The 26,356-nt window shown below is 38.6% G+C and overlaps 2 protein-coding genes and 2 long non-coding RNA genes across 7 annotated transcripts in view; 2 read left to right on the top strand and 2 right to left on the bottom strand.

Annotated features, from left to right (window-relative positions):
* LOC115223533 (solute carrier family 17 member 9) overlaps positions 1–2,161 on the bottom strand; it is a 31,338-nt gene extending 29,177 nt beyond the window's left edge. The window contains exon 1 of the mRNA XM_029794166.2: positions 1,988–2,161. Coding sequence (XP_029650026.1) covers positions 1,988–2,082 — 95 coding nt within the window. The 5' untranslated portion in view covers positions 2,083–2,161. The remainder of the gene's footprint in view (positions 1–1,987) is intronic.
* Positions 1,092–9,722, top strand: LOC118767664. Its single transcript, XR_005003581.1, has 3 exons — positions 1,092–1,225; positions 8,332–8,333; positions 9,673–9,722. It is a non-coding gene; the product is annotated as an uncharacterized LOC118767664 (long non-coding RNA).
* On the bottom strand, positions 8,579–26,356 carry LOC115223671 (translation initiation factor eIF-2B subunit gamma). Of its 4 annotated transcripts, none has more exons than XM_029794345.2 (12): positions 26,018–26,354; positions 21,506–21,669; positions 20,371–20,522; positions 19,058–19,223; positions 17,409–17,514; positions 16,262–16,351; positions 14,705–14,814; positions 14,051–14,223; positions 13,437–13,508; positions 11,398–11,546; positions 9,806–9,909; positions 8,579–8,736 (listed from the first exon to the last, which is right to left on the bottom strand). In XM_029794345.2, exons 1-12 carry the CDS (start codon positions 26,086–26,088, stop codon positions 8,672–8,674), a joined length of 1,422 nt encoding a protein of 473 aa, XP_029650205.1. In that variant the 5' UTR covers positions 26,089–26,354; the 3' UTR covers positions 8,579–8,671. The 4 variants fall into 4 exon arrangements, with proteins under 4 accessions (XP_029650205.1, XP_029650206.1, XP_036368481.1 ...); XM_029794346.2 differs by lacking the exon at positions 26,018–26,354 and adding an exon at positions 24,172–24,227; XM_036512588.1 differs by lacking the exon at positions 26,018–26,354 and adding an exon at positions 22,368–22,420.
* Positions 11,604–13,417, top strand: LOC118767665. The gene is made up of 2 exons (XR_005003582.1): positions 11,604–11,638; positions 13,309–13,417. It is a non-coding gene; the product is annotated as an uncharacterized LOC118767665 (long non-coding RNA).

Below are 26,356 nucleotides of genomic sequence, written 5' to 3'. Positions count from 1 at the left end.
GGGCAATCAAATACCATACTGCTTTCTTCTTTTGTTCAAGCTAAAAGTAATTAGCGATTTAGGCTTCGTAGATTCTTCTATTAATAAATGAATAGGGGTTGATAGTGTTTCATGAAACATGTCTATTTGGCAGGGGGAGAAGGTCTAAAGACACCTACTAATATCGTTTTCCCTATTTAAGGATCCTATCTCCTCCCCCATTTTCAGCTGCCAGTCAAAAACTGAATGTTGATAACTCTCATATACAATCTCAAGAGTTTATAATTTAGATAGTCTTATAATTAACCTTAATAGCCTGTCACCTGATGGTCAGTTTCTTTTTGTAAAAAAATAACATAAAAACAAACATTAGATAAGTAACAAGTAAATCGGATTGCAACCAATTACTGACAATATCTATCTATCTCTCTGTCTATCTATCTATCTATCTATCTATCTATCTATCTATCTATCTATCTATCTATCTATCTGTCTGTCTATCTATCTCCATATCTATCTATCTATCTATCTATCTATCTATCTCCATATCTATCTTTATTGTTGTGTTAACAGTTTGGTTAATTATCGTATTTGATAGCATTAAAGACGTTCGGGCATAATAAACACATGCCCATTTAATTTACAGTTGATCGAGTTAACACAAAGCTGGACAGAATCGCCAGAGTCGGGAAGAAAATGCCTTGTGGTATTTGTTAAGACTCTTTGCGTACAAAAGATCAAATCCCGTCGAGGTCAATTTTGCCTTTCATCCCTTCGGGATCGATAAAATAAAACACCATTCAAATGCCAGGATCGATATAACCGACTCTCCACCGTCAGAATCGTTAGCCTTGAGTCTAAATCGGGAAAAAGGTTATTATTTGGGATATTAGACGAAAAATATGTCAACAGCAAAATCTGGCACTTTCAGAATGATTTCATTTAAAGAATTAAAGAAGTTTATTGTATAAAATAGGAAGAGAAAGAGTGAAAGTGGGGAGTCTTTGGGTTTGGTTTTTATCAAAACGAAGAATCAATCTGGAATTGGCAGGAAATATTCCAAGTGAAAGGAAAAAAATTAAAATTATAAAGGATTAAACTTTTCTTTTTACATGCTGGATGTTGTTTAAAAGAGTTATTTAAAGACAGGCAACAAAAACTGCCGAAATTCGTTTTAATTTGAGCGAAAATGGTTCTTGTACGAAGTAATTGCTTACATTGTCAAAATTACGGTGAAGAAGAAGAAGTGGAAGCTTGGAGGAGGTTTACGAAGAAGAATATTGTGAGCTGAACGTCGACAGATGAAAAAGCAAACATTAAATTGTCCAATTTGGTGTTGTGTGGCATCAAATATATGAAGAAAGAACATTTAGAATATGGAAGTAAAAGACCTTTAAAAGTCAGATCGTAGGAGAGAGGGAAAAGGTGAGAAAGGGAATGATAATGAAAGTGTAGACATCGACTGGAAGTTCACTATTTATTAAAAAGACCAGAACTAAATCCACAAAACCTGTCCATTTAATGACAATATTGCCTCATTCGTTGCAGGGATTTATGATTTTTATTTAAATTCATTACATAATCTTTTAGTTTGAGGAAACAGAGCACTAAATGTTGATATTGTATCGTTATCTAATTATTTATCAATTAAACTCGACTCCAGACACAAAAATAAAGAGAAAAACCGAATCAGGCGACGAAGGAGGCGGACTGGGCAAGTGGTCGCTTAAAATGCGAGAAATAGCAGCCAAATCTACAAACTCCGACACCCAATCGACTTTTGGGAAAACGGAATGGTTAATGTAATTCTAGATATAATGTGTGTAAATAAAGGTTAGAATAGCCATGGATGAAACACCTTTCGTTAGTTAACTCCTGCAGAATCGGAGAAAATCTGTGTCGAAACAAGATTAAGAGGAAGCAAAGCTGAATTACAAAGATAAACATTCAAAGCCACACAGACACACAGACTTATATATATATATATAATCTTTGCTCGTATTCTCACCTGGTCCAGTATTTCCCTGGCGAAAGCCTCTCATCGTCTGCTCGAATAAGAACCCGACATATTCGATCGTCATCTCGCTTGGAATTTTGCGCCATGTTTAGACGCCATAGAGCTGTTCCAGGCAAAGGTGAAAGTGACAACTCCCCCAACTAATGGTAACAGCCTGCTTTGTCAGTCATTTGAGATTTGCTCAACAGGTTATATATGCACACACACACACACACACGCGCGCGCGCACACAGACACACACACGTATGTATGTATGTATGGGTGTATGTATGTATGTATGTATGTATGTATGTATCATATATATGTAAATAAATAAAAACCACAGATGGATAAAGTGTCAATCCACTACAGCTGTTTCCAACAAGTTTTTAATTGATTAATGAAGACATAATTAGAAGAAAAACCGCTTTCATTGAGTGAATACACGAATCACAATTGAAAAGCCAACAGAATCACCAAGTTGTTGGCTTTTGCATGTTGTAATCCATGAACTCACCTGATGAAAACGGTTTTTTCTAATAGTGTAATGTCTCCATTAATCAATTAAAAATTCGTTGGAAACAGCTGTAGTGGACTGACACATTATCCATCTGCTGTTATTTATCTGTCCTTTGCATCCCTTGGAACCTGCTACTTGTGTAGATCCGAAGTATATTATGAATCGAACATTTAGTCCAATGTGCATTTCTTGATTACTCTCAAGGCTATTCATACACTCAGTTGGTTACAGTTAGCCATATACATAACCTCAATATGTCTGCCTGTACTTTGGTACCCGCGTATGTATTCCTCTTTTCATTGTGTACACATTTTACTTTTCGACCTGATCCGGTGCCTTATCGTTTAGGGGCCTGATTCACTTGAATCTTGATCGATTATATATATATATATATACACACACACACACACACACTCTTTACTTGTTTCAGTCATTTGACTGCGGCCATGCTGGAGCACCGCCTTTAATCGAGCAACTCGACTCCGGGACTTATTCTTTGTAAGCCCAGTACTTATTCTATCGGTCTCTTTTGCCAAATCGCTAAGTAACGGGGACATAAACACACCAGCATCGGTTGTCAAGCAATGCTAGGGGGACAAACACAAATATACACGCACACATACATATACACATGTATACATATATACGACGGGCTTCTTTCAGTTTCCGTCTACCAAATCCACTCACAAGGCTTTGGTCGGCCCGAGGCTATAGCAGAAGATACTTGCCCAAGGTGTCACACAGTGGGACTGAACCTGGAACCATGTGGTTGATAAACAAGCTACTTACCACACAGCCACTCCTGCATACATATATATATATACATCATCATTGTCATTTAATGCCTGTTGTCCATGCTGGCATGGGTTGGATGGTTTGACCAGGGCTGGTAAACTGAGGGGCTGCACCAGACATCAGTCTGGTTTGGCACGGTTTCCATGGTTGGATGCTCTTCCTAATGCCAACCACTCCAAGAGTGTAATGGGTGCTTTTATGTACCATCGGCACGGGTACCTGTTGTGTGACAGCAGTATCTGCCAAGACTGTAATTTCACCTGGCTCGATGAGACTTCTTCTCAAGCAGAGTATATTGCCAAAGGTCTCGTTTGTTTGTCATTGCCTCTATAAGGTCCAACACTCGAAAGATGCTTTTTACTTGTTACTGGCGGCACAGGTGTCATATTGCCTCTGTCATAGGCTTATTGCTTGACAGGTGCTTTTTATGTCCCACTGGCATAGGTGCCAGTTGCCTCCATGAGGCCCAACGCTCAAAAGGTGCTTTTTATGTGCCAGTCATGTGACACCATATATATATTTTTTTTTCAGGTGTGAAAGCAAAGCCTGGAATCAAAGGGCCTAAAAGTTAATTTAAAAGAAGCCAAAGTCTTAGTTAGTAGGAAAGCAGACAAATCACAAATCTGTTTGGGTAGATGGCCCTGCTCGAGATGTAGGAAAGACATAGGTAGAAATTCCATAAGGCGTACCTAGTGCAAGCTATGGACACATAAAAAGAAGGTTAACAGGGAAAATGGTGTTTGTGTGGCAGATGCACAAGGACAACGGCCAATAGAAATGTACAGAAAACAGACTCTATGAAATGCTTGTGGAGTGGGATGGCTAAAAGTAGTTGATAGGTTTTGTTACCTAGGCAACCAAGTCAGCAATGGAGGTGGATGTTCTGAGAGCTGCTAGAATAAGAATAAGCTGGGCAAAGTTCAGAAACCTTCTAGTTTTGTTGGTAAGAAAGGGCCTCTCCCTCAGAGGGAAAGGCAGATTGAATGATGCCTGTGTGTGAACAGCCAAGCTACATGGCAGTGAAACATGGGCTGTGACTGCAGAGAACATGCAAAGGGTTGAAAGAAATTAATCTCGAATGCTCTGCTGGATGTGCAATGTCAGTGTGGCTGGATGACAGGGTATAAGCATCTTGAGAGAAAAGTTGGGTATAAGAGGCAAGCGAGGTGACTGCACTGGTATGGTCCTGTGATGCATATGGACGAGGACAGCTCAGTGAAGAAGTGCCAATCTCTAACTGTGGAGGGAATCTGTGGAAGGGGCAAACCGAGGAAGACATGGGATGAAGTTGTGAAGCATGATCTTTGCATTTCACGGACTTTCACAGAAGTGATGACAAGCGATTGTGATCTTTGGCAATTTGCTGGAGAAGACCTGTGAAGCCAGGTGAAATCATTGTCACAGCCAGTGCTGGAGACACATAAAAGCACCCATGCCAGGGACAGGTAAAAGGCTTTTGAAGTGGTTGGTGTTAGGAAGGGGATCCAACTGTTAAAATCATACCAAATCAGACTGTTTGACAGGGCTGGCATGCTGCACCACACTCCAGTCTCATTTGGTATGGCTTTCTACAGCTGGATGCCTTTCCTAATGCCAATCACTCTGAGAGTGAAATGGGTGCCATTTGTGTGAAACACTGGTGTCAGCCACGACTGCAATTTTACTTGGGGCTTGAAGGGTCTTCTCAAGCACGACATTTTATATATATATATATATATATATATATATCCCACCCATGCCATCATGGAAGGCAGATGTTAACGATAATATTCTTTTATATTTATACAAATATATATTCTTATGGTCATTGTTTTAACATTCACTTTTCCATGCTGGCATGAGTCAGACAGAGTCTATTGAGGGCAGATTTTCTCCAGCCGGATGCCCTTCCTGTCATAAACCCTCACCTGTTTCCAGTCAAAGTAATATTGCTCCCTGGCCAGAGATGTTCTTGCAGAATATTGGAAATGAAGGACATTGCCAGTATGACAGTGACAATCAGTTACAACTGTTACACACACACACACACACACACACACACAGAGCAGGCTTCTCTCAGTTTCCAGCTACTTCATTCATTCACAAGGTCGACCCAGGGTTATAGTTAAAAGCATTTGCCCAAGGTGGCATTTGGTGTGACTGAACCCAGAGCCACATGATTGGGAAGCAAACATCTTACCACACAGCCAGACCTGCACCTATATAGGTAGGAAGGCGGCGAGCTGCAGAAACGTTAGCATGCCAGGCGAAATGCTTAGCAGTATTCCGTCTGCCGTTACGTTCTGAGTTCAAATTCCGCCGAGGTCGACTTTGCCTTTCATCCTTTCGGGGTCGATAAATTAAGTACCAGTTACGCACTGGGGGTCGATGGAATCGACTTAATCGCTTTGTCTGTCCTTGTTTGTCCCTTCTGTGTTTATCCCCTTGTGGGCAGTAAAGAAATATATATAGATAGAGATTTAGCCTTGTGGGTGGATTTGGTGAACAAACTAGAAGAAGGCCAGTGTGTGTGTGTGTGTGTGTGTGTGTGTGTGTGTGTGTGTGTGTGAAGGTCTTGCATGACAATTGTCAGCAAACGTCATTACACAAGCAGTGATGTTTGTTTGCTATGTTCTGTGAAAATGTGTCTGGCCATGTAGAAAATATTACTTTGCTTAAAAACAGACAGAGTTAGGCCATAGGAAGGGCATCCAACCATAGAAAATGTACTTCAACAAATTTCATCCAATCCTTGCAAGTATAGAAAAGTAGATATCAAAACAATGACAATGGAAAATATACACACCTGGAATCCTTGTCAAAATGGATCCCTTAAAACAGAGTTTAGACAATGGCTTGTATTGTCTTCTGCAGCCATCTTTGAGTGTCCATGTTGTAGGATTGTGCCAGTTAGTGCTGTACGACCCCCATAAAAAATAAAATGCTCAGTTTTTCCTAAATATTGCATTCCATATAATAATTAAAACCCCCATTTTTTCTGACTTCTGTGATTGTGGCCTTTGTTCTGTGATAATGCACACCTGCACAGTTCCATGTATTGGGCAGATGGCATGATTGGGAAGTGACAGAAATAAGGGCCAAAGGCTCATGACTCACCCCCACTCCATCCAGTTGTCTTTTCTCTCTCTAATCTCCTACACACTTCTCTAATTAACCCCTTAACCCATCAACTATTCCAATTCATTTATCCCTTCCTTTCAGTCTCTTCAGTTTGCTACTTACACAAAACTTCATATTGGCAAGAGGTGTGTAAATTTATTAACAGAAAGTGATTCTCTTGAAAATAATTCTGTTCTTATGGTATCATACCTTAATCTGGCCATAATTTGTTTTCACCTCTAATAATCCACCCTCAGACTGAGCCAAATCAAAGAAGTCTAAAGTTTGTAGGTTTATTTTATAGTAATACTTCTGGCTCGACTAACAGATTCAGCATGGTTGCCCAGGTCACACTGAATTAGTCACCATAACTTGTGTTGCCTTATTAAAACTTATAAAAAGACGTTACGGGAATGGGGTTGTGAGAGCTACATTTTTTTTTCCAGAAGGAGATTCGAAACTGAATCTAAGGATTCCTGCTTGCTTGCCCAATCCACCGCCATTCGTTGACTTGGGGTGAAAAATTTGTCCTGAGAAAGTGATGGATAGGTTTCCACTTTACCGCCATCTTGGGTTGTGTCACAGAAATTTAGGTCACTTGTCCATCTGAACTAAGTACAAACTACTATAGTATATCCATCCTTCTAGCTAGGATGACCACTATAAATACGGTTTCCTTAGACACAGCAAGCCAGATAGAAGACAACGAGCAGACAGGTAACATTGTGATTGAGAGCCAGGTAGCAGGAGATGAGCAAGCAGTGACGGGTGACACAGGTGAGATAGGGAAACAACACAACCAAATGACAAATGCACACAGACACAAAATATGGCTCTGTACTATTTTGTCCTATCAGCATTCTCTTTCCTCCATTTGGTAACTTTATGTAGCGGCAGATTTGTTCACGTTTCCAAGCAAGGTTTCTGTATCCAACACGTAAATGCAACTGTTAATCAAACAGATTATGAAAATAGCATTCCTATTCTTTGTCATTTGCTTTCCTTTGATGTCAGTCCAACACCCCTATCTTCATCTGCTACACTTGACAATGTACACTGACCCATCAACAACACCACATCCCACTACAGGGTGGGAGAGACAAGCATAATGCATTAAGAATGCATGGAAAAGAGATGTGGTTTGATTCACTGGAATAGGATATGTAAAGAAATTTAATGTCGCATGTGCGTGGAACACTCAATGCTTTCAGAAATCAGTTTCACTTCGGTTGGTGGTGGTCTTCTCAATAACCCCGTATCACCAGCCATATCCGATGTGAGGCCCAACATCTTGAGATCAGCCCTATATCCTTTCATCCAGTGTCTTCCACAGATGTCTTTCACTTTAAGCAATCAGAACTTCTTTATACAGCTGTCTTCATTCATACTCATCACATGACCAAACCCAGTCTTCTCTCTTGCATCCTGCATCCAATTGCTCTTATGCCCAATTCTTCTCTCACCACATCTGCACTTTGCCGTACATGCACACTGATGTTGCACATCCATTGGAGCATATTAACTTCATTTCTCTAGTCTACATGTGTCTTCTGCGTTCAGAGCCCCTATCTCACCATCATGGAGTATAGCCATTTGTACACAAGCATCATACAATCTACTTTTCACTCAGACTCCTTTTGTTGCCAACAGAGGTAATAGCTCTGAGTTTCCTCCATCCTTTTCTTATTCGAGCAACAATACTTTTAGAACATCCTCCACCACCACTAATCTCATCACCCGGGTAACAGAAACTACCTACAGCCTCAACAGAGCCACCTGGGCTTATCGTTCCTGTGCTTATCGTTCCTGTGCATCTGCCTCATGCAAAGATCTTCTCTGTTAACCTGTGATTCCACTGAGAAATCACTGACTTGTCTTGATCAGTAGGCATCCATGCTTCTAAAACAAAACCAGTTGGAATCCACCTCTTTCATAACATTAGGAGTGCCAAGCCAATAACGGTAAGTTCTACTCTATGTTACCTCTTAGCAGACGAGTGGGCTGAGCTATTTGAGGTTTGAATACCAACTTCAGCTGGTCATTCTGTGCCCTATCAGCATTCACACAAACAAAACAGAAAAAAAAGGAAAGAAAGGGAGAGACGAGTAACAGCCAGGAACAAAGTGTTTTTTAGGGTTTATAGAATCAGCCAAACAATAGAAATCCATTGAAGAAACCACATTTTATAATTATATAAATAGATTTTTTTTATTTCAATAGAAAGTTAAAATTCTGTACAAAGATGAGAAAAAAAAAAAAAGATTTAATAAACAGCATTTTTTTTAGTAAAACCAATTTGCTTTTTCTTTCATCATTTGTGTATCAACAGATTCATGAGTCAATTTGGCTGAAAAGAAAGGAAATAAAAAAAGATCTGTTAAAATCTTGGATGGAAGTAAATGAGAAGAAAATATCAGCTGGAAAAAAGGTGACAGAGTTTAAGGATTTAATATTTATTCATAGCTCAGTGAGAAGATGGAAGGCAATAACTAGACCTCTTTTGTAGGGACTGAGTGTGGGGAAGGAATCCTGGCTTTGCAGGAAACTGAATATAGGCCAGACACTTGGAACAAATACATCGACAGAATGAACTTTGCTTAAAAGAAAAAAAGCAGCTAAGGCCCAAGATGTGTTGTTAAAGCAGCTGATGGATTAAATCTGAGGTCGAGAAACTCTGGAGTTTCTATGTTTTTTGTTTGTTTATTAGTTTCAGTTTGAAAGCTGCAGCCTTACTGGGGCACCACTTATTTGCAACATTTAAAGAAAAAAAATCTAATATCAGAGCTAGAGTTGACCAGTCCTCAATTTCACACCTAAACTGGTCATCAGAGCCTAGCTGCATCAATGGCCAACCAAGACACCAAACATTCAACGGGTCCCTTAACACTAAGTAACCAGCTACAGCTTAGGCAACACAGCTTAGTTCCTCAGGCAATGAGAGGGATTTTAATGGGCACTGTGTTGGTTTGCTGAGCTGAGTTCAAATCTTAGAAGGCCCTAACTGCCACCCACCACCACCACCACCAGTTGCAGGATCTGATTAGAAAAGAAAAACCAAAATAAACAATGCTTTTATAGACATTTATTCTATGTGATGCCAGAATGGAAGATGTGGCATTAAATGGAGAGAGAAAGAGAGAGAAGAGAGAGAGAGAAGAGAGAGAAAGAGAGAGAGAGAGAAAGAGAGAGAGAGAGAAAGAGAGAGAGAGAGAAGAGAGAGAGAGAGAGAAAGAGAGAGAGAGAGAGAGAAAGAGAGAGAAGAGAAAGAGAGAGAGAGAGAAAGAGAGAGAGAAGAGAGAAGAGAGAAGAGAAAGAGAAGAGAGAGAAAGAGAGAGAGAGGAGAGAGAGAGAGAGAGAGAGAGAGAGAGAGAGAGAGAGAGAGAGAGAGAGAGAGAGAGAGAGAGAGCCTGACTTACTGTTAGCTTCTATTTTCTCTTGGCTGCCAACAATTGAATCCTTCAGATCACAATTCTCGCCAATGTATACACTGTCACATATTATACACCCATCAATAATGCTCCTGCAATAAATACATCAAACATGAAACAAATCCAAACATAAATATACACACACAAATAACAGTGAAGCTCGTACAGAAAGAGTATAAAGCTTGTACAAAATTTATTCTATTTAATTGGAAAATTAAATTGGAATTAAATAGTTTTAACACAGCTTTAGAGTTAGATAAAGTATAACATACAGCAAACTCACCAAATAATGACTATTTAGGGGAAGTGAAATGCTGGGATCATCGGGTTTTGCTGCAGTCCAATATGGAGCAACCGACGAAACCATGAACAACAGGTAAAAAGTGCTTCCACATTAGTTTAAACTGATCGTTATAGGCACAGACACACTATGGCTGCAGTTTTGGTCTGCAGGAAGAAGTTTACAAACTAAAAAAAATTATACAGTAGGAGGAGTCCTCATTAGTGTTGGTGATGAACCAATGACTGACAGGTCTTAGAAGACCAGAGTAGCATTAACTGTTTCAATGTTCAGATTATTCTGTCAAATGTGATGTTTGTATATTTATATTGTTTTGAATTAATCCTACATTATCTTGTAGTTTAGAGATTTCAGTCATGTGATTTTTTAGTTTTAGAATGACATGGTAGGGCTGAGGTCAGTTTCAATATAAAACAGGTTAAATATTTTGGCCAGATATGGCCGGTTTGAATGCTAAAGGGTTAACCATATACAATGTAAGCAGTAGCAAACTCTTATGTGGTCAACTTAGTAAAGAGAGCACTTACGAGGGACTGCAATAATTATTATCTAATCTCTCTCTCGCTATATTATATTATATGTAATATAACTACTAATTCAGTGGTGACTCAAGTGTCTGATGTAATTGAAACTATTTAAACTGAGAGTCATTCAACAACTAGATGGCCTCGGCACTAAACAACCGGGACAGTCCTGTCCTGGCCTAAATGTGATAGTTGCTTGACAGGCCTGCAGGGCTACCAGATCTTGCTGAAAATAAACGTTTAGAAGTTAAAAACCCTCACTATTCATACAGTGCTTGTTCAGTCCTTTGCAGAAACATGTCCAGGACATTTGTTGTTCAATAGACTGAGGGAATTATTACCTTGAATTGAAACAAGTGATGGTTAGTATCAGAAAATTCTGCCTCAATGGAAGTTTCGTCCAACTCGTGCAAGCATGGAATAGTTATTAGTGTCACTAGCAGCAGAAATGGCTATTTCATAAACCAGAGTTTATGAACAGACAATATTTATTCTTAATAACTGTCATGTTTCTAGCAGTTGTGGTCTGTGACAGGATTCACCTGTTAATGGTTGCTGTAAGAGATATCTGTGTGTAGAAGTAATATGTCACATATTGTGGAGTGTAGGAAAGGAGATTGACAAACCAACAGCAGTCGAGGCGAGAGTTAAGAAAGCTGTCAGCTATAAATTTGTGTAAAATAAAGTCAGTCTATCGCCCCCCCACCCCCACCCAACCGCATAATTGTTAGTACCAAAGCTGCTGTTACACTTACCCTTCGCCAATTTCTGTATGATCCAAAACGACAGAATTAGTAATCTTCACTTTATCATAAATCTTGCAGTAAGCACCAATCACCGAATGCGTGATGGACACATTTTTGCCCAAAGAAACACTTCCGTCCAGCAAAGATTCATCATCGATCTGGTCAAGAGGGAAAAAAGAGCTTTAAATAGAAAACTTTAAAATTCAACAACTTGCAAAATGAGACATTGCATAAAAAACAAAAAGCCATGGTCATAACTGGAATATTTTTGCTCACAGGTCCCTGAATTTGGGCCAAAAACAGAACAAAAGATGAACAAAAATTGACCATTCCATTTCTATTAGCATAAGACCATACAGAGCCATTGTGCAGACACAGGCTGGAAGGTGAATGACAAATGTTAAGAGTCTATTTTTTTCTTTCTTTAAGAAGTCAAGGAGGGACAGAACCCATGACTGCTGCAGACTAGATGTGATTGATGATTAGTTTATCAATGATGGCAGACATTAGTGTTGGGAGGGGGGGGGGAATCCTTTGTAGTATTTTTTTTTTTTTTTTTTCAATATATTCTGAGCTAAAATTCTGCCAGGTTCAACTTTTCCTATCATCTTTTTGTTGGGGGTCTGTTAAAATCAAGTACTTGAGTTGATGGCATCAACTATTCCCCACCACCATCCTGAAGCATCATTGTGCCTAAATCAAACCATTTTTAGTGAGTCACTGATTGCAGAAAAAGTGTGGCCAGCAGAAGGAATTTCAAGATTTGCAATCCTGAAGAGAAAGGAGATAGGAATGCAAGGGAAGGAAGGGGACGGGAAGAATGGGGGAGAATTTACATAAACTACATACCAATACTTTTTTCTGAAAAAAAAAAAAAAAAAAAAAAAATTCCCCTCCAGTATCCACACACTTTATTAGGTAAAAGGTTAAAAACTAAATGCTCCCTGTTCCACACCAATCAGTGTTTGATATGTAAGGGATATATTGGGTTGGTGCATAATTATTGTGGCTTTTTTCAACAAAAACGATATTTAACAAAAACATCTTTAAATGATGGTCTGACAGTCTGCCAAGCAAATGGGAAGCGGTAATTGAAGTAGATTGTGAATATGCTCCGGAATAATCATTTAAAGATGTTTTTGTTACATATTGTTTTTGCTGAATAAAATTTGTTGAAAAAAAAAAGGCTGCAATAATTGTGTCCCAACCCAATAGTATTATCCACACAATGGCCATGAAGTTAAAATTGCTGATCACAGTAAATACTGTCAAATAAATGATATTGTAGGGTAGCCTCGTGTTGTACCTCAAATAAGGCACCTGAAACTACTTGCCTTAGTTTGCTCAGCTGAACAAAATAGGCTTCAATCCTTACGATAAAAAACATATCTAATTATAAAATGAACAAATTAAAAATAAATAAATAAACCATCCCCTGCATGCAGGAAAAAAAATGGAAAAAGGAAAAATAACTTCAATGAAGAAGCCTTTACGTATTCCTTTCAGAAATTACAGCTAAATCTACCTCAAATCACACTAAAAAAATGAGACGTTGCATAAAAAAAACAAAAAGCCATGGTCATAACTGGAATATTTTTGCTCACAGGTCCCCTGGATTTTGACCAAAAACAGAACAAAAGATGGAAAAAAAAAATGAATATAAAAAGGATTATAAGTTGCTGCTTTTACAAGACCATATCTATCCTGCCCCTTTTCAAACCTCTTGGTCTCTTGTGAGATTTTAAAAAAAGTGCCAAGATGTCTTGGGTTAATACAGTGGATATTAGTTCAATAATGCCAAGATCAAGTAATAGAAACTACTTGGAAGATGGCCACCAACTGTGGCCAGCCATCTTAAGCTGCTACAGCTGGTCTGACCAAACCAGCAGCCATTTTTCAATTGACAATCTCAGGCACAAGATTCTCAGCACCCACCTCTACGCTTATCAGGAATTTTGCAGAGAAAATAATCTCTTTCTAAAATGCCAACATGTTAGAACTGCAGTTTCTAGCAGACCTACTTCCAGGAAAAAGTAAACAGACTTTACCTTTGATGATTTGCCTGCCGTAATCTTGGATAATGTTCCAGGTGGCATCAATTCTGGGAAGTGTTTCAGGATCTGAAAAATACAGAATACAAAGAAAAATTATTCTAGAATATTAGCAAGTGTAAATCTGTTATTCATTTAGGACCCAGTATCTTAAAAACTGGATTAAAGAGAATACATAAATGGTATGGCAGTATGGTTAAGAAGTTGGCATCCCTACCAAAAGGTCTTAGGTTCAGTCCCCTTGCTTGGCACCTTGGAGAAGTGTCTTCTGCTATAGCCTCAGGTCAACTAAAGCATTGCGACAGGATGATTTGGAAAATAAAGTGTGTGGTGTGGGTGTGTAGTGCAGTGGGTAGGTTATTGCGTTTGGGTGCATGGGTGTGTGTGTGTACATGTTTTTGTGTTTCCTTGACTTAGCATAGATTAATAGTTGTAAACAAGCCTCACTCTCATAGAAATGGTGTAAGTCATTGCCAAAATATGATTTTCTTTGGAAACAGGCGAAGGTTGGTAAAAGGAAAAGCACCTGGGCATAAAAACCTGTTTGACCCATGCAAGCACGACCAAGTGGATGTTGAAATAGGGATAAACAGCAGCAGTAGCATAATTACCTGTCGGTTGGCTTCAGCATAGTTTGCGAGGGTGTTGGTTCGGACACAGAACCCTTTTTCTTGGATGTACACATAACAGTGTATCTCTTCATGATACGTAGGAGACACCTTATTGCTTAACGTCAGTTGATATGCTTCTGCTAGGAAACTCTTTGGAATGTAGCTGTAAATGTCTGCAAGATGATAAACAAAAAAAAGACTGATGAAAAAATAAACCCCACCATTTTCATTCTTGACATTTTTTTCTTTTCAAATCCAATCTCTCCTTCCCATTCTTGGCCCAAAGACATTCAGACTTCTTCAACAGTCAAGGAATGACTATAACCCTGATCTTGTAGTTAAGTAGTCTGTCTCGCAAATCTGTAGCTTAAATATTTCCATCTACATTAAGTTCAGATCAGTTTGGTCTGATTCTCAATTATTTTATTGGATGCATACACAGAACCAAATTGGATTTGAAACAATATTTTAAAACCAACAATGTCCTTATCTACTGTATACAGGTCCAGGAAAGAGACTTAAAAACGAGGATTGGAGAACTGACCAATCAAAATGTTATGTAGATGTAAACTTTTAAAGCAGATTGTTTCCAGATGTTAACGAGATTATAGTTTTTTGGATTCTCAACTGAAATTCATTTAAAATTCTTTTTACCTCTTTTCTTACTCAATCCTTCGCTTGTGTCATCTTTCTTTGACTTGTTCTTAGAGAACTGCTTTTTGACAATGTAAGGGACCAGTTCTCCTTTGAGGGTTGTGATCTTCCTGCAGTAACAAAAATGGAAACAGAAGAATTACAACAACAATCAGGATCGTCTGATGAAGGTCTCAGTACAAAAACACCATTTGCAATAATCAGGTTCTTAAGTTTGAAACCCTGTTTGGATTTCATGACAGAGTTTATACCCCACTTGCACATTTTAAGACATGTGCCAATAAAAAAAATATAAATAATTCATTTTGCAAACATAAAACTGATGATGGGTAAGCTGTGTGTGTGTGTGTGTGTGTGTGTGTGTGTTGTGTGTGTGTGTGTGTGTGTGTGTGTGTGTGTGTAAGTGTATGTGTGTAAGTGTGTGTGTGTGTAAGTGTGTGAGTGTGTGTAAGTGTGTGAGTGCGCGTAAGTGTGTGAGTGTGCGCAAGTGTACGTATGCATGTGCGCATGCGTCCGTGCATGTGCACATTAGCAGCTTTACTCTTTGTGCACTCTGAGGTGGCATATGAAGCTAGTAGTTAAACAGTTGGTGGGAGTATGTAACAGCAGAGTTAGGTCCCAGCGGGTCTCCTTTAGTCTAATCGTTTCTGATTCTGAGGGTTGGGCTCCATAATACACAACACTGTGCCACATTGAGTGTTTTCAGCTCAAGATAATGATGAAACTAAATTCTGATAAAATATTCAGTATACAGCAATAAACCCTTAAATATGTCTAATCCTTAATCTGGCTCAATAAAATTCTCCTGGTCATAAAATTCACATTTTATTAATAGCCTTTGTCAGGAGGAGAATAGGATTTTGTTTGCTCAAGTGTGAACAAAAGAGCTTTCCTATTTCACAGTTGAGAGATTTCCAGCTGCAGAAATAAATATACACACAAAACCTTTTCTTTTATTAGAATCCCTGATTTATAAAGACCATCCCAATTCAGTATAGACAAACCATCAGCAACAGAAAGTCAACCACAGAGAAATAAAGGGAAAAGAATGAGAAAAATGTGAAAACAGGTAAGTTGGTGGGGATGTTTGTTAAACCCTAATTCCATTCCAAGTTACAGTTCAATTAACAATTAGGTTTGTCATCTATTTGTTTGTTTTATGGCCACCCCCTGCCATTATTCCACATGAGCAAAACACACCCTTTCCTCTGTCCTTGCTCTACCAAAAGTTCAAATCAAACATTATAATCAACCCAACACCCTCAAATAAGAAATTTACAAATTCTGAAATGGGGAGAAAGAGAGACAATCAATATACAATTTGATCTTTACAGTTTTGCCAGTGATGACAATGAAGTGCTTAGGTTTAAAAGGGGTTATTTTAAAACCTCCAGTTTAGAACAGTACAGTCAGAGAATGACCACCACAACTTCACTGCAAACCAAACAAAGTATAATGCAGTGAGAGCCTTATGGCTTACCTCTGGGTGTTTTATCAGTCACCTGTAATTACCACAAAATCTACTCCAACAACAGTTGTGGTTTCTTTAATACTCACGGCCTATCGAGAAGGAATTCAAAAATCCATTTCTTCATAATATACAAATGGCAGTCAGTCATGTCGGTCCGCAACGATATAAATGGACACCTGGAAAAGGAAGAGTAAAAACAAAAAGAACCAGGCTTCTGGAAAGTGAAATGATGGAAAGTGTTTTTTTCTTTGGGAGGAAAATACAGTCCATCCAAAATTAGATGCTTAGCTCTAGGTTAAACCTGGTCAAATGGACCTATGGTTAAAAGGTGCCCATGCTGTGACCACCCAGGAACTATATAGACAAATAAGCTGCAGAAGTGATATGGAGATTTGGTTGCTTTTTCTAGCAAGTTGATTGACCATAAAGAAGTGCCTTCAGCATTTGTCAAACATCTTGTAGCAGACGGCTGGACACTTGGCATTTCCACAGGGATGAACTGCAGTATTAAACAGAAACCGAGTGTCTTAGCTAGTCACAACTCCTCTCACTACAACCATATCAGAAGAGGATATAGGGAGGATGTGGTCCGAAAACCCGCTAAAAACTGCAGCCATCAAATTGCACTAAATAATATTCTGTGATCTTAAAAGGAAACAGTGTATAACGAGTTTTCAATATATATTCTGTCCAGGGTGGAAAAAAAAAAAATAAAAGGGTGGGGATGGCTATGGTTGAATTATTTTTCATAAATCCGATTAGAGATAACCTGGAATAACGTTCATATTTTAAATAAAAAACAGATTCAAAAAGTAGGAGGTTAAAAAAAAAAATCTTGATATGATGTTCTAACATTAAAACCCCATTTAAAAAACCGCTGGGAGCTTAACCTTGATGTAAATCATTCCACATTAGGGCCAAACTTGGAATGTCTATTTCTACAAAACCAAGTTAGAGCATCGTTATCCACTCGGTTAACGACATGAACAATATAGGAGAAAAAATTAATTACAAGCTTCATGTTGTGTACTTAAACTGCACCAACAGCTGGCAAAAACCAGTTCCAATCAATATTTATCTTACAGATGAATGGTTACTGGTTGGAAGAGATGCCAGTTATTAAAAACCATTCCGATAAAAACTATTTCACCCATGCTAAACCCTTCAAGGTGGAGCCCCAGCATGGCCACAGTCTAATGGCTGAAACTCAAAATTAAAATGCCTGGAACTTACTGTGTCAGGAAGGAGTGACTAAATGTTATAAAGTCACCCTGGTCGGCTTCATTGCTGTGGAAGACCAGTCGCTGCAACTCTTTATCCAGACCAATCACGTCTCCTTCTGCACACGGGAGTAGAGAGAAAATAGGGAAGATGTAATTAGGAAAATTTATTTGGTTTTTCTTCAAAATGTCAGATTTACAGAAAGAAAGAATTAAGAAGATCCTTAGACAGAAGTCAATGACAGAGCCTCTGCATGGTCACATGAACGGTCAGAAATCATAGCCAAATCTCCCTCAAATAATCTGGAAATAAAGAATATTTGGATAATATTCCAGATACATTGTCTGGAAAAAATTTGGGGATCAACACTGGAATGCTACTGAACAAGAATTACCCAAAAGCTAATCTATTTTAATTAAAATGTAAAATTATGAATCCAATTTTGATAAGATATTTCTGTTAATCGTTCCGAGAGAAATATTACTAGCAAACATTTAAAACTGTTTTGATACCAATCCAACTACAATCATCATTATCATCGCTTAATGTCGGCGGGGCGAGACAGTTCGACAGGAGCCAACCAGGAAGAAGCCTGCACCAGATTTCGGCAGGATTTTTACAGCTGGATGCCCTTCCTAATACCAACCCCTCAGCAGAGTGGGCTGAGTGCTTTTTATGTGGCACAAGCACAGGTGAGGTCAGTTTTGGTAAGGTTTTTACAACTGGATGCCCTTCCAATGCCAACCTCTTTACAGTGTGGATTGAGTGCTTTTTAAGTGGCACCTGCACTGACAGGGTCACCAAATACTTGTGAGACAAAGAAAAAAGAAATCTCTTTTGAGAGGGGGGGGGCATAGGAGGAGGGGGTATTGTGTCGGATGATGAAAGGTTATAGTGAGACAGAAACAGGTGTCTTGCTGTAGAGGAGGTACAAGGTTACTCGGAGAGAGAGAGAGATCAGGAACGAAGACAGAAACAGGTGCACTGCCACAAAGGAAATACATAACTACCAAACCTGAGGGAAGTGCAGGAGAGAGAGAGAGAGAGTGGGGGAGAGAGAGAGAGAGAGAGTGGGAGACAGCATTAAAGAGCTTAATGAATGAAACCATTTTAGCAAACCCCTGCATAATCTAGAGTTTTTATAAAATTAGCTAAAGTTAGTGTATTTTAATAGAAACGTGGTTACAAAACCACTAAATACAACCACTACTGCTACACTGACCTTTATGGTCAGTGTCAACTGACCACTGGCTGTAAATTACTAGTGTGGTATCTCATTTGTTTTTACCTGATGAAGCCTAATGCAAAATGAAAGAATGGTAAGCAGGGAATTCATAGACAGCAATGTGGCACAAATGTGTCTGAGATCCTGTTTTCAGCAACAAGATAGACATTCTCATTATTAGCAGCAACATAAAACCAGGAAATGTTAGTGACGAGAGAATCGTCCAAGAAATCAATTCCAATATGTGATGTTACTAGTCTTATTGATTTTTGCCAATGGTAAAAAGATAAAAAAGGCAAGATTTGAACTTGGAACAAAAATCTAAGACTACAAAGCATTTCATTTGAATGTTTCAGCGATTCTGCAAAAACAAAACCATCCTCATCAACTCAAAGTAGAAAAAAAAGAAAAAAAAAGACACAAAACAAACACTGACCATTTTGTTTGTCAACCTTCACTCCAGGAACTGGGGCCTCGTTAAATGACTCTGGCAGAGGTGAAAGAAGCATCAAGAAGGAGGCATCATAGGCTTTGAAATGGTTGGTGAAATAGTGGAGAGGCAATGTGGTGATGAGGTCAGAGGAGATGATCAATAAGTCATACTGAAAAGACAACAGAAATTAAAACTGGTTTGGAAAAGAAAAAAAAGTGTGTTGGGTGAAGGGGGGTTGTTTTTGCTAAAATATTTGGGGTCTCACTGGTTGCTTTTCCTTGACCAAACGCATACAGATAACTGGCACTGTCAGTTATGATGATGAGTGTTCCAGTCGATCTGATCATTTGAAGAACTTGCTTGTGAAATTAATATGCAAGTGGTTGAGTATTCCGTAGACACGTGTACCCTTACAGTAGTTCTCAGAGAGATTTGACTCAACTCAGAATGTGACAAGGCTGGCCCTTTCCAAAACAGGTACTGTCATTTTTGATAGGTGAGGGGAGTGGAGCAATGAGAAATGTCTTGCTCATGGGTACAATACACTCTCGGGTATCAAACTGCTGACCACTTAAGCCACATATATACAGATTCAAATTGCTGACCACTCAGCCTTCATACAGATACAGAGTGGTCCTATATTCTAGGAAGTTAGGGTTAGGGTCAAGAAAATTAAAAGTTGTGAAGTGTTATGGAGTCAAAGGTGAATCAGGAGTGGTAGGGTGACAGTTTGGTCAGAAGACATTCTCCACTGCCCAGTCGATGGCCAGATTCTAATTGCAGAGCCTTCCTCTACAGCAGTCTTCATGGTTTCAGGAAATGGATTTGTTGCTTAAAAATGGCCAAATTTTCCTAACAGTCAACCAAACCACTCACCTATTCACATCACTGGTGCTTAGAATTGATTTGAGGGAGACAAAACACGGCAGAACATTTAGTCTGGTCTCACTGTCTTGGACTTTTAGAGTGATTTTGTATAAAGACATGCATTGGTTGCAGAAAGGTAAAGTTGAAAGGTAAAACAGCCCTGGCAGAAATCAAAGCTTGGAACACCAAACTTCAATTTAAGAGAATTTTAGGAATTAACAAGAATCCTGAAAACATACATGGAAGGAATGCGATACAAATATATTTGAAATCCTATTCTCAGTTAATAGAAACCAATTAAAAATGTATTAAATAATGTTACTTCATCAGGAGAAATGATTTTAGGGTCCAACAAACGAAAATTAGAGTAGCCCTTTATGTTGAGGCTTCATATTTAAAAATGACATTAATAATATTTTCAGGATGAGAAAGAATGAAATGTGATTTACCTTCACTTTATTCCGAATTAGTCTCAAGGCATCGGCCGTTCCACTGCTGTCATCAGGAACATTGACAAAGTCAAGCTTTATAATGAATTCATAAAATTCGAGTTTTCTTTTTATTTCAGATCGTTTGGATTCTTGAACAAGTACCATTGCCTCTAATTATCAATGCAAAAACAATATATCACCAATATTGAAATGTTATCAAGATATAAAAATCCCTTAAAATCAAGACATGGAACTGAGAAATAACAGCCAGGCAACCAAATAGATTTGGATGTAACACGTTGAAATTAAATCTTTTTCAAAAGTTGAAAATTATGTTTGCTAACCAATACAACTGTTAGTTATAGGGTAGGTCACCAACAATACAAAGAATGAAAAAAAAAAAAAAAGCATAACAACCACATGAAATCTTCCATGAAGAGCTGAGAGATTTAAAATACTTTTTTGATTTAGGTCAAGATTCCTTATATCTAGTCATCTACCCAGGTAAACTCATAGCTTGAACTTTGTTAAAAGCCACACCAGTGACAAGGTTGACTTTGAAAGGTAAGAAATATTTCAACCATGACAAATTAAACTGACCGAGTTCCTTTGGCTATGTGGAGTATAAGACTCCAAGAAGAGCTCTTCTACCAGTCTCAATCTTTGGCACTGGAATGCAGTTGTCTCCAGGTGTAGCTGCCTGCCATTGCTTAAGTTTCTGTAGAACTTCATGTTCTTGGTCTGCCACACATGTCTCTGTTGGGGTGGCCATTGGAGGGCTTGCTTTGTAATGTTGGAAACTTGTTTCCATAGGGCATGTCCCAGGCAACCCCCATTTTCTCCTCTTGATCTGGTTTTTGGTAAGTTGCTGCTTCACCAGTTCCCACAAGACTAAGTATTTTGCCGTTTTACTTGAAGGTGGTTTTTGGAGACATGGCTTTGAAATATCTGAAGTGGTGCACTTCCTAAAATCAGTCGTCCTAGATAATTCAGGAGAGAGCCATCTTCCTAACTGATAAAACTTGAGAGCATCAAGACAAGAGGCCTTCATCAGGCTCTAAGGCCATGTTGTTGTTAATGAGAAAAGGGATGGATGAAGAAGAGGGTCGTATATTCACAGAATAGATTAGAAGAGCAAAAACTCATTACAAACCTTGAAAACCTGCCTTCTGACACATGTTAATAGAATACCAAATCATTGGTTTGTTTCCGACAGTCAACAGAGCTTTTGGCGTGTTGGCAGTGAGGTCATTCATTCTTGACCCGGTGCCAGCAGCCAGTATCACAGGATGATAATCCATAATGCGTAATGCTTCACTAAAACACAAGAAAAAAAAAAAATTCACAGTTGGCTCACTTCAAGTCCAATCAAAGGCACTTAAGAAAAAAAAAAAATTGCATTAAAATGTTTTGAATCTGATTATTTGGCTAAGCATCTAGTTTGGATGTTGGGATAAATTATGGGGTTGGTGGCACTACTTCAATGGAAAATCTTTTACTATTGAATATCCATTTCTACTGGTTTATTGAAATTGGAGGTGCCATTCAAAACAGAAAAAACAAAAAGTCCACTCTAAGAAGTACAAGGTACTGCTCTGCAGGAAGAATATATGCAAGACTTATCTACTTTTATTGCAAGCATCTCTTGAGTCAAGAGGTATCAATAGTGCACAGATGGGGGGGGGGTCTAAAATGTCAGAAAGCTCTTGTTTAGTCTTAGATTCTGGAACAATGTTGAGAAATTTCTAGATAAAATGTTATTATAGATTACACCCTGTCATGGGCGAGGTACCCGTTACTAATAACATCTACTTTTCCTATGCTTGAATGGATTGGAGAGAATCTGTCAAGGTAGACATCCTACAGCCAAATGCTCTTCCTGTTGCCAACCCTTGTCCATTTCAAAGCAAGGTAAAGATTTCCCTCAGGACCAGATATGTTTGCACAAAATATTAGAAATGACATTTACAACAATCACACAATGTCTCAAGACAAGGAGTTACAAACACACACACATGAGAGGGTGCTGAAAAGTTCCGGGTTTTAAGGGCATCCTGAAAGGTCTGGTTGGGGGCCCAACTTTCCGAGTTTTTGTTTTTACAATGCTTAGAAAAACTTAGAGACTGCTGTATTGTGGCATGTGAACCTGAGAGGAGAAGAGGTTGTAACTGATCCTCCTGTATTTCCTTTTACCCAAAGCCAAGAACTTTTCAGCCCCACTCCCCTCAGACTTGAGGAGCTAAAAACGTAACAATATGTGTAGAAAATGAACAAAAATTTGCGCAAACCAACGAGAGTGGGGGGGGGCTTTTGGAAAATTCACAGGATCCGAATTTTCCTTCATAACTTTAAGGAAAATGGATACAAAAGAAATTTTATAGAAATACCTTTCATATGGCATAGATTACGATAAAGAAATTTGAGGAAAATGTTTTTCTGAAGGGGTGGGGATAGGATTTTGGGAAAATTCACACGATCCGGTTTTTTCCCTTCATAACTTCCAGGAAAATGGGTAGCTTTTAACGGAAAGATATACAAATACTTTTCAAACGATTTTATGATTATAAAGAAATTTGTGGGGAAGAATTTTTTCCAAGAGGGGTGAGGAAAGGAGTTTCGGATCAAAAAGACCACATAAATTGGAATTTCTCCGTTTTGATGAGGATTTTTCCAATTGTTTTTCACCACAGCCTTCGAAATGACAGGGAGCATCTTTTTTTTAATGAAAAAAAAAAAAAACAGTTTGGAAATTGTTTTTTTGAACTTTTTTTAAAAAAATTTTCTACCCCCCACCGAAAAATTTTCCTTAAGAATTTCTTTATAATCGCAATCTATATTGGTTTGAAAGGTATTTGTAGAAACTTTCATTAAAAGATACCCATTTTCCTGAAAGTTATGAGAGAAAAATCGGATCGTGTGAATTTTCCGGAAGTCCTCTCCCCACCCCGTTCGTTTCTGCAAATTTTTGTTTTGTTTTGTTTTGGTGACCGGGAGTTGAAGTAAACATTAACCAAAAATTTACGAGGAATCCAACAGAAAAAAGATATCGATTGTTAAACACCAAAACTCGTCCAGATATTTTATTAGCAACCTCAATTAAAATCGAGTCGAACTTGAGGAAAAACTGTTGCAGACTCAACAACAGCCATGCTGAGTAATTTTGACTGCAAAAGAGGATGCAATATTTGCAATGATTTCAAACTGGAAGGGAGTGGGGAGAGAATAGTTACTCATTTTGCTCCGGTTACTAATTTAGGAAAACCAATTAAAAAGATGTTGTAGGTGCGTGTGGAAACCTAGAGCAGACAGGAATCGATCCAACACTGTTTCTACTGCCATGTGCTACTCAATGTTAATAGGAGGGAAAAATAGCGGAGTGGGGTAGAATTTGAGAAGAGTAGAAATGGTCTGCATTAGTGTGGCGACTTATCCCGAATGCTATACAACCTTCATATCAAAAGGTTCGGCGATTATATAAACTATATTTTTTAAAGCTAAAGAACAAAAGATTTAAAGGCATTCCTTCGACATAACTCGACAAAATCAAAACATGTCACTTCGGGTATTTCCGTGGAAGCAAATGACAGTTCGATTCTGTTTTCTGCTTGGAAATTTGCGGATTTTACACACACACACATGAGACAGGTAAGAACAAATATGCAAGGCTTTTTTTTCTTCTTCAAGTTTTAAACGAGACATTGCTGGCATAAATTCGTTATATCTTTACTCCACAACCCACGGAAATACCCGAAGTGAAATGTTTTGATTTTGTCGAGTTATATCGAAGGAATGCCTTAAATAAGCAAGGTAATAATTTACCGGGACATCACATCAGAGACATTTCTGGTGCGTATTTTCATGAATTAGCTCAGCACACATTCCTTGCCTAATCTCACAACGATTAAAATAGCAGATGTTTGGCCCCAGGGCAGGAATGGCCTTTGTCTTTTCAGACAGTGTATTTCAGAATAGATTATCCAATATGATTAGAAATAATTAAATCTAAATAAACGACAAAGTGAGATTTGAGAGAGATTTAGCTGCAATTTCTAGCAAACAGCTAACACCGGTTGACAAATTCACTAGACAACACACGAATACACACACATTTTACCAAAGTTTATAAATCCCTTAAAGCCATTTTCAACAAAAGAGTGCGAATAAAAAAAACCCCGAAAAATACGAAGTTTTCTGTTCGATATTCTTCTATAAAAAAGGCAGAACCCTTGATTGAGAAGTGCCGTAAAAAGCTAAATATATGCAACTCTTGCAGACACGTGCGTGCATATAATAGTTATATGGCGTATCTGGAGTAAGACTGATGGATAGGGAAATGGTGCAGGTCTTGGAATCGAAGGTCATCACATGGAATTGGTTTGGCGCAATATAGTCACTAAATGGGATTCTACACAGAACGTGAAAAGAACATGGACTTGAATTTGGTATTCTGTTATTAAATCTATTGCTCCATCGGTCTCGGTATTCGATATTAAATGTCAAACCATAAATGCAATCCGTAGATGCCCTGATGGTCAAAACTGAACAGTTCCCTCGTTAATGAGATTTCCAATATGGACAGAAACCTGAAGGGTGAAATTAATCGCGCACTGAGCGTATCCAGTCTCCCACATATATATAAACTTTCCTTCCACATTTGTTACCTTTTAAGAAAAACCAAAAATGGGGGAAAACCAAGAAATGCTTTATGCCAATAAAAAACAAAGTGAAGTTTGTGTACTGAGAATAGAACAGGGTCGGGGTAGTTCTTAATTTCTCAAAGGGTGCCCCGTTTTCCAAACACCAATGCTATTTCGGGGCTAATGCAGCTTCGCATTAGCCCTGCTGTTTCGTCGAAGGGCTGAACCATATTTATATATATTCAATTTTTGAATGACTATTAGCTTTACCCACGCTGAAAAGTGTGGAGTTTTGGAATAGCTATCCCTCGAAGTCCCCTTCCTATAACCTCAGGGGAAACGAGAAGAGGGTTATTTTCTCCGTTGTTGTTATTTAAAAAAAAAAAAAGTATTTGCGTTTTATAAAACAGGAATTCACGATATTCTAAGCATTTCTAAAAGACTGACGTCCTTGTTTAAATGTCAGACGGGGCAGAAGTGTTCGACAGAGAAACCCGTCTGCTTTAAATAGTTTTCTTTTTTCGTCAGTAGTGGAAGATAAACCGACTTTAAGTTAATTACTGCTACTTAAATAAATATTACCATCAACCACGAAAATATAAACAAAAGTGCCCGACACCAATTCTAAAGAGCATATGGGACAGGAGGAGTCAAAGCAGGGGTCTACGGGTTCTGCAGAGTAACTCCACTCGCAAGAAATAACAGCCAAATGTCCCTCACACACACAACCTAACCTTAGGCAGGGACATATTGTATAAGGTTGTGTTTGGTACAGAGTTTTTGAAAACGTTGGGATGGTCTCGGTTGGAGCAGCTGCTTCGTAAAGTTTTGCTTGGTCGGAGATGACAGCAGGGATAAGGTTTCGCCTCTTAACACAATGTTTAAACACGCAGCTGTAAACAAACGGGTGTATAGATACATCCGATACCCACACCGACCGTACTATCAGGTGTGTATACACACAGATGCGTATATAAAGACAAAAGTTTTATACAAAGAGAGAGAAATGAAAGAAGCCGAACACTTACGGTGAGGAACAGTCGTGCAACGGCCTCCGTTTCAGCTGCTCATGCTCATCGACGTACTTCCGTTCTGCCATCGTTGCTAACGAATTGTTTGACGGTTGCCAAGAAAGCTTTCAGAGCCTTTCGTTTTATACAAAAAAATCCCACACCAAGAGTATGATGGGAGTGCAGGACCGATTGACTTTGTTTCCTGGTTGTTGTTGTTGTTATTATTATTGCTATTATTATTGAGACATGGGCGACAGTAATATTTGCTGAAGGTTTTTTAAAGTTTTATTTTTCAAATACATGCGGGTTTAGCTGTGTGGTTAAGAAACTCGCTTTGCAACCATGCGGTTACGG

The sequence above is a fragment of the Octopus sinensis genome, linkage group LG23 (genome assembly GCF_006345805.1).
Source record: "Octopus sinensis linkage group LG23, ASM634580v1, whole genome shotgun sequence".
Taxonomy (NCBI): Eukaryota; Metazoa; Mollusca; class Cephalopoda; order Octopoda; family Octopodidae; genus Octopus; species Octopus sinensis.
The sequence above is the reverse complement of the archived record's forward strand: the minus strand, read 5'-3'. Positions and strand labels throughout refer to the sequence as shown.

Excerpts from the sequence above, each read along its gene's own strand:
- LOC115223671 (XM_029794345.2), bottom strand. The coding sequence starts at position 26,088 with ATGGCAGAACGGAAGTACGTCGATGAGCATGAGCAGCTGAAACGGAGG. Across the intron at positions 11,547-13,436 it reads CGGCAGGCAAATCATCAAAG|ATCGATGATGAATCTTTGCT; the intron begins GTAAAGTCTGTT and ends CCTCTTGACCAG. Across the intron at positions 8,737-9,805 it reads AGAGAAAATAGAAGCTAACA|CCAAATTGACTCATGAATCT; the intron begins GTAAGTCAGGCT and ends CTTTCTTTTCAG.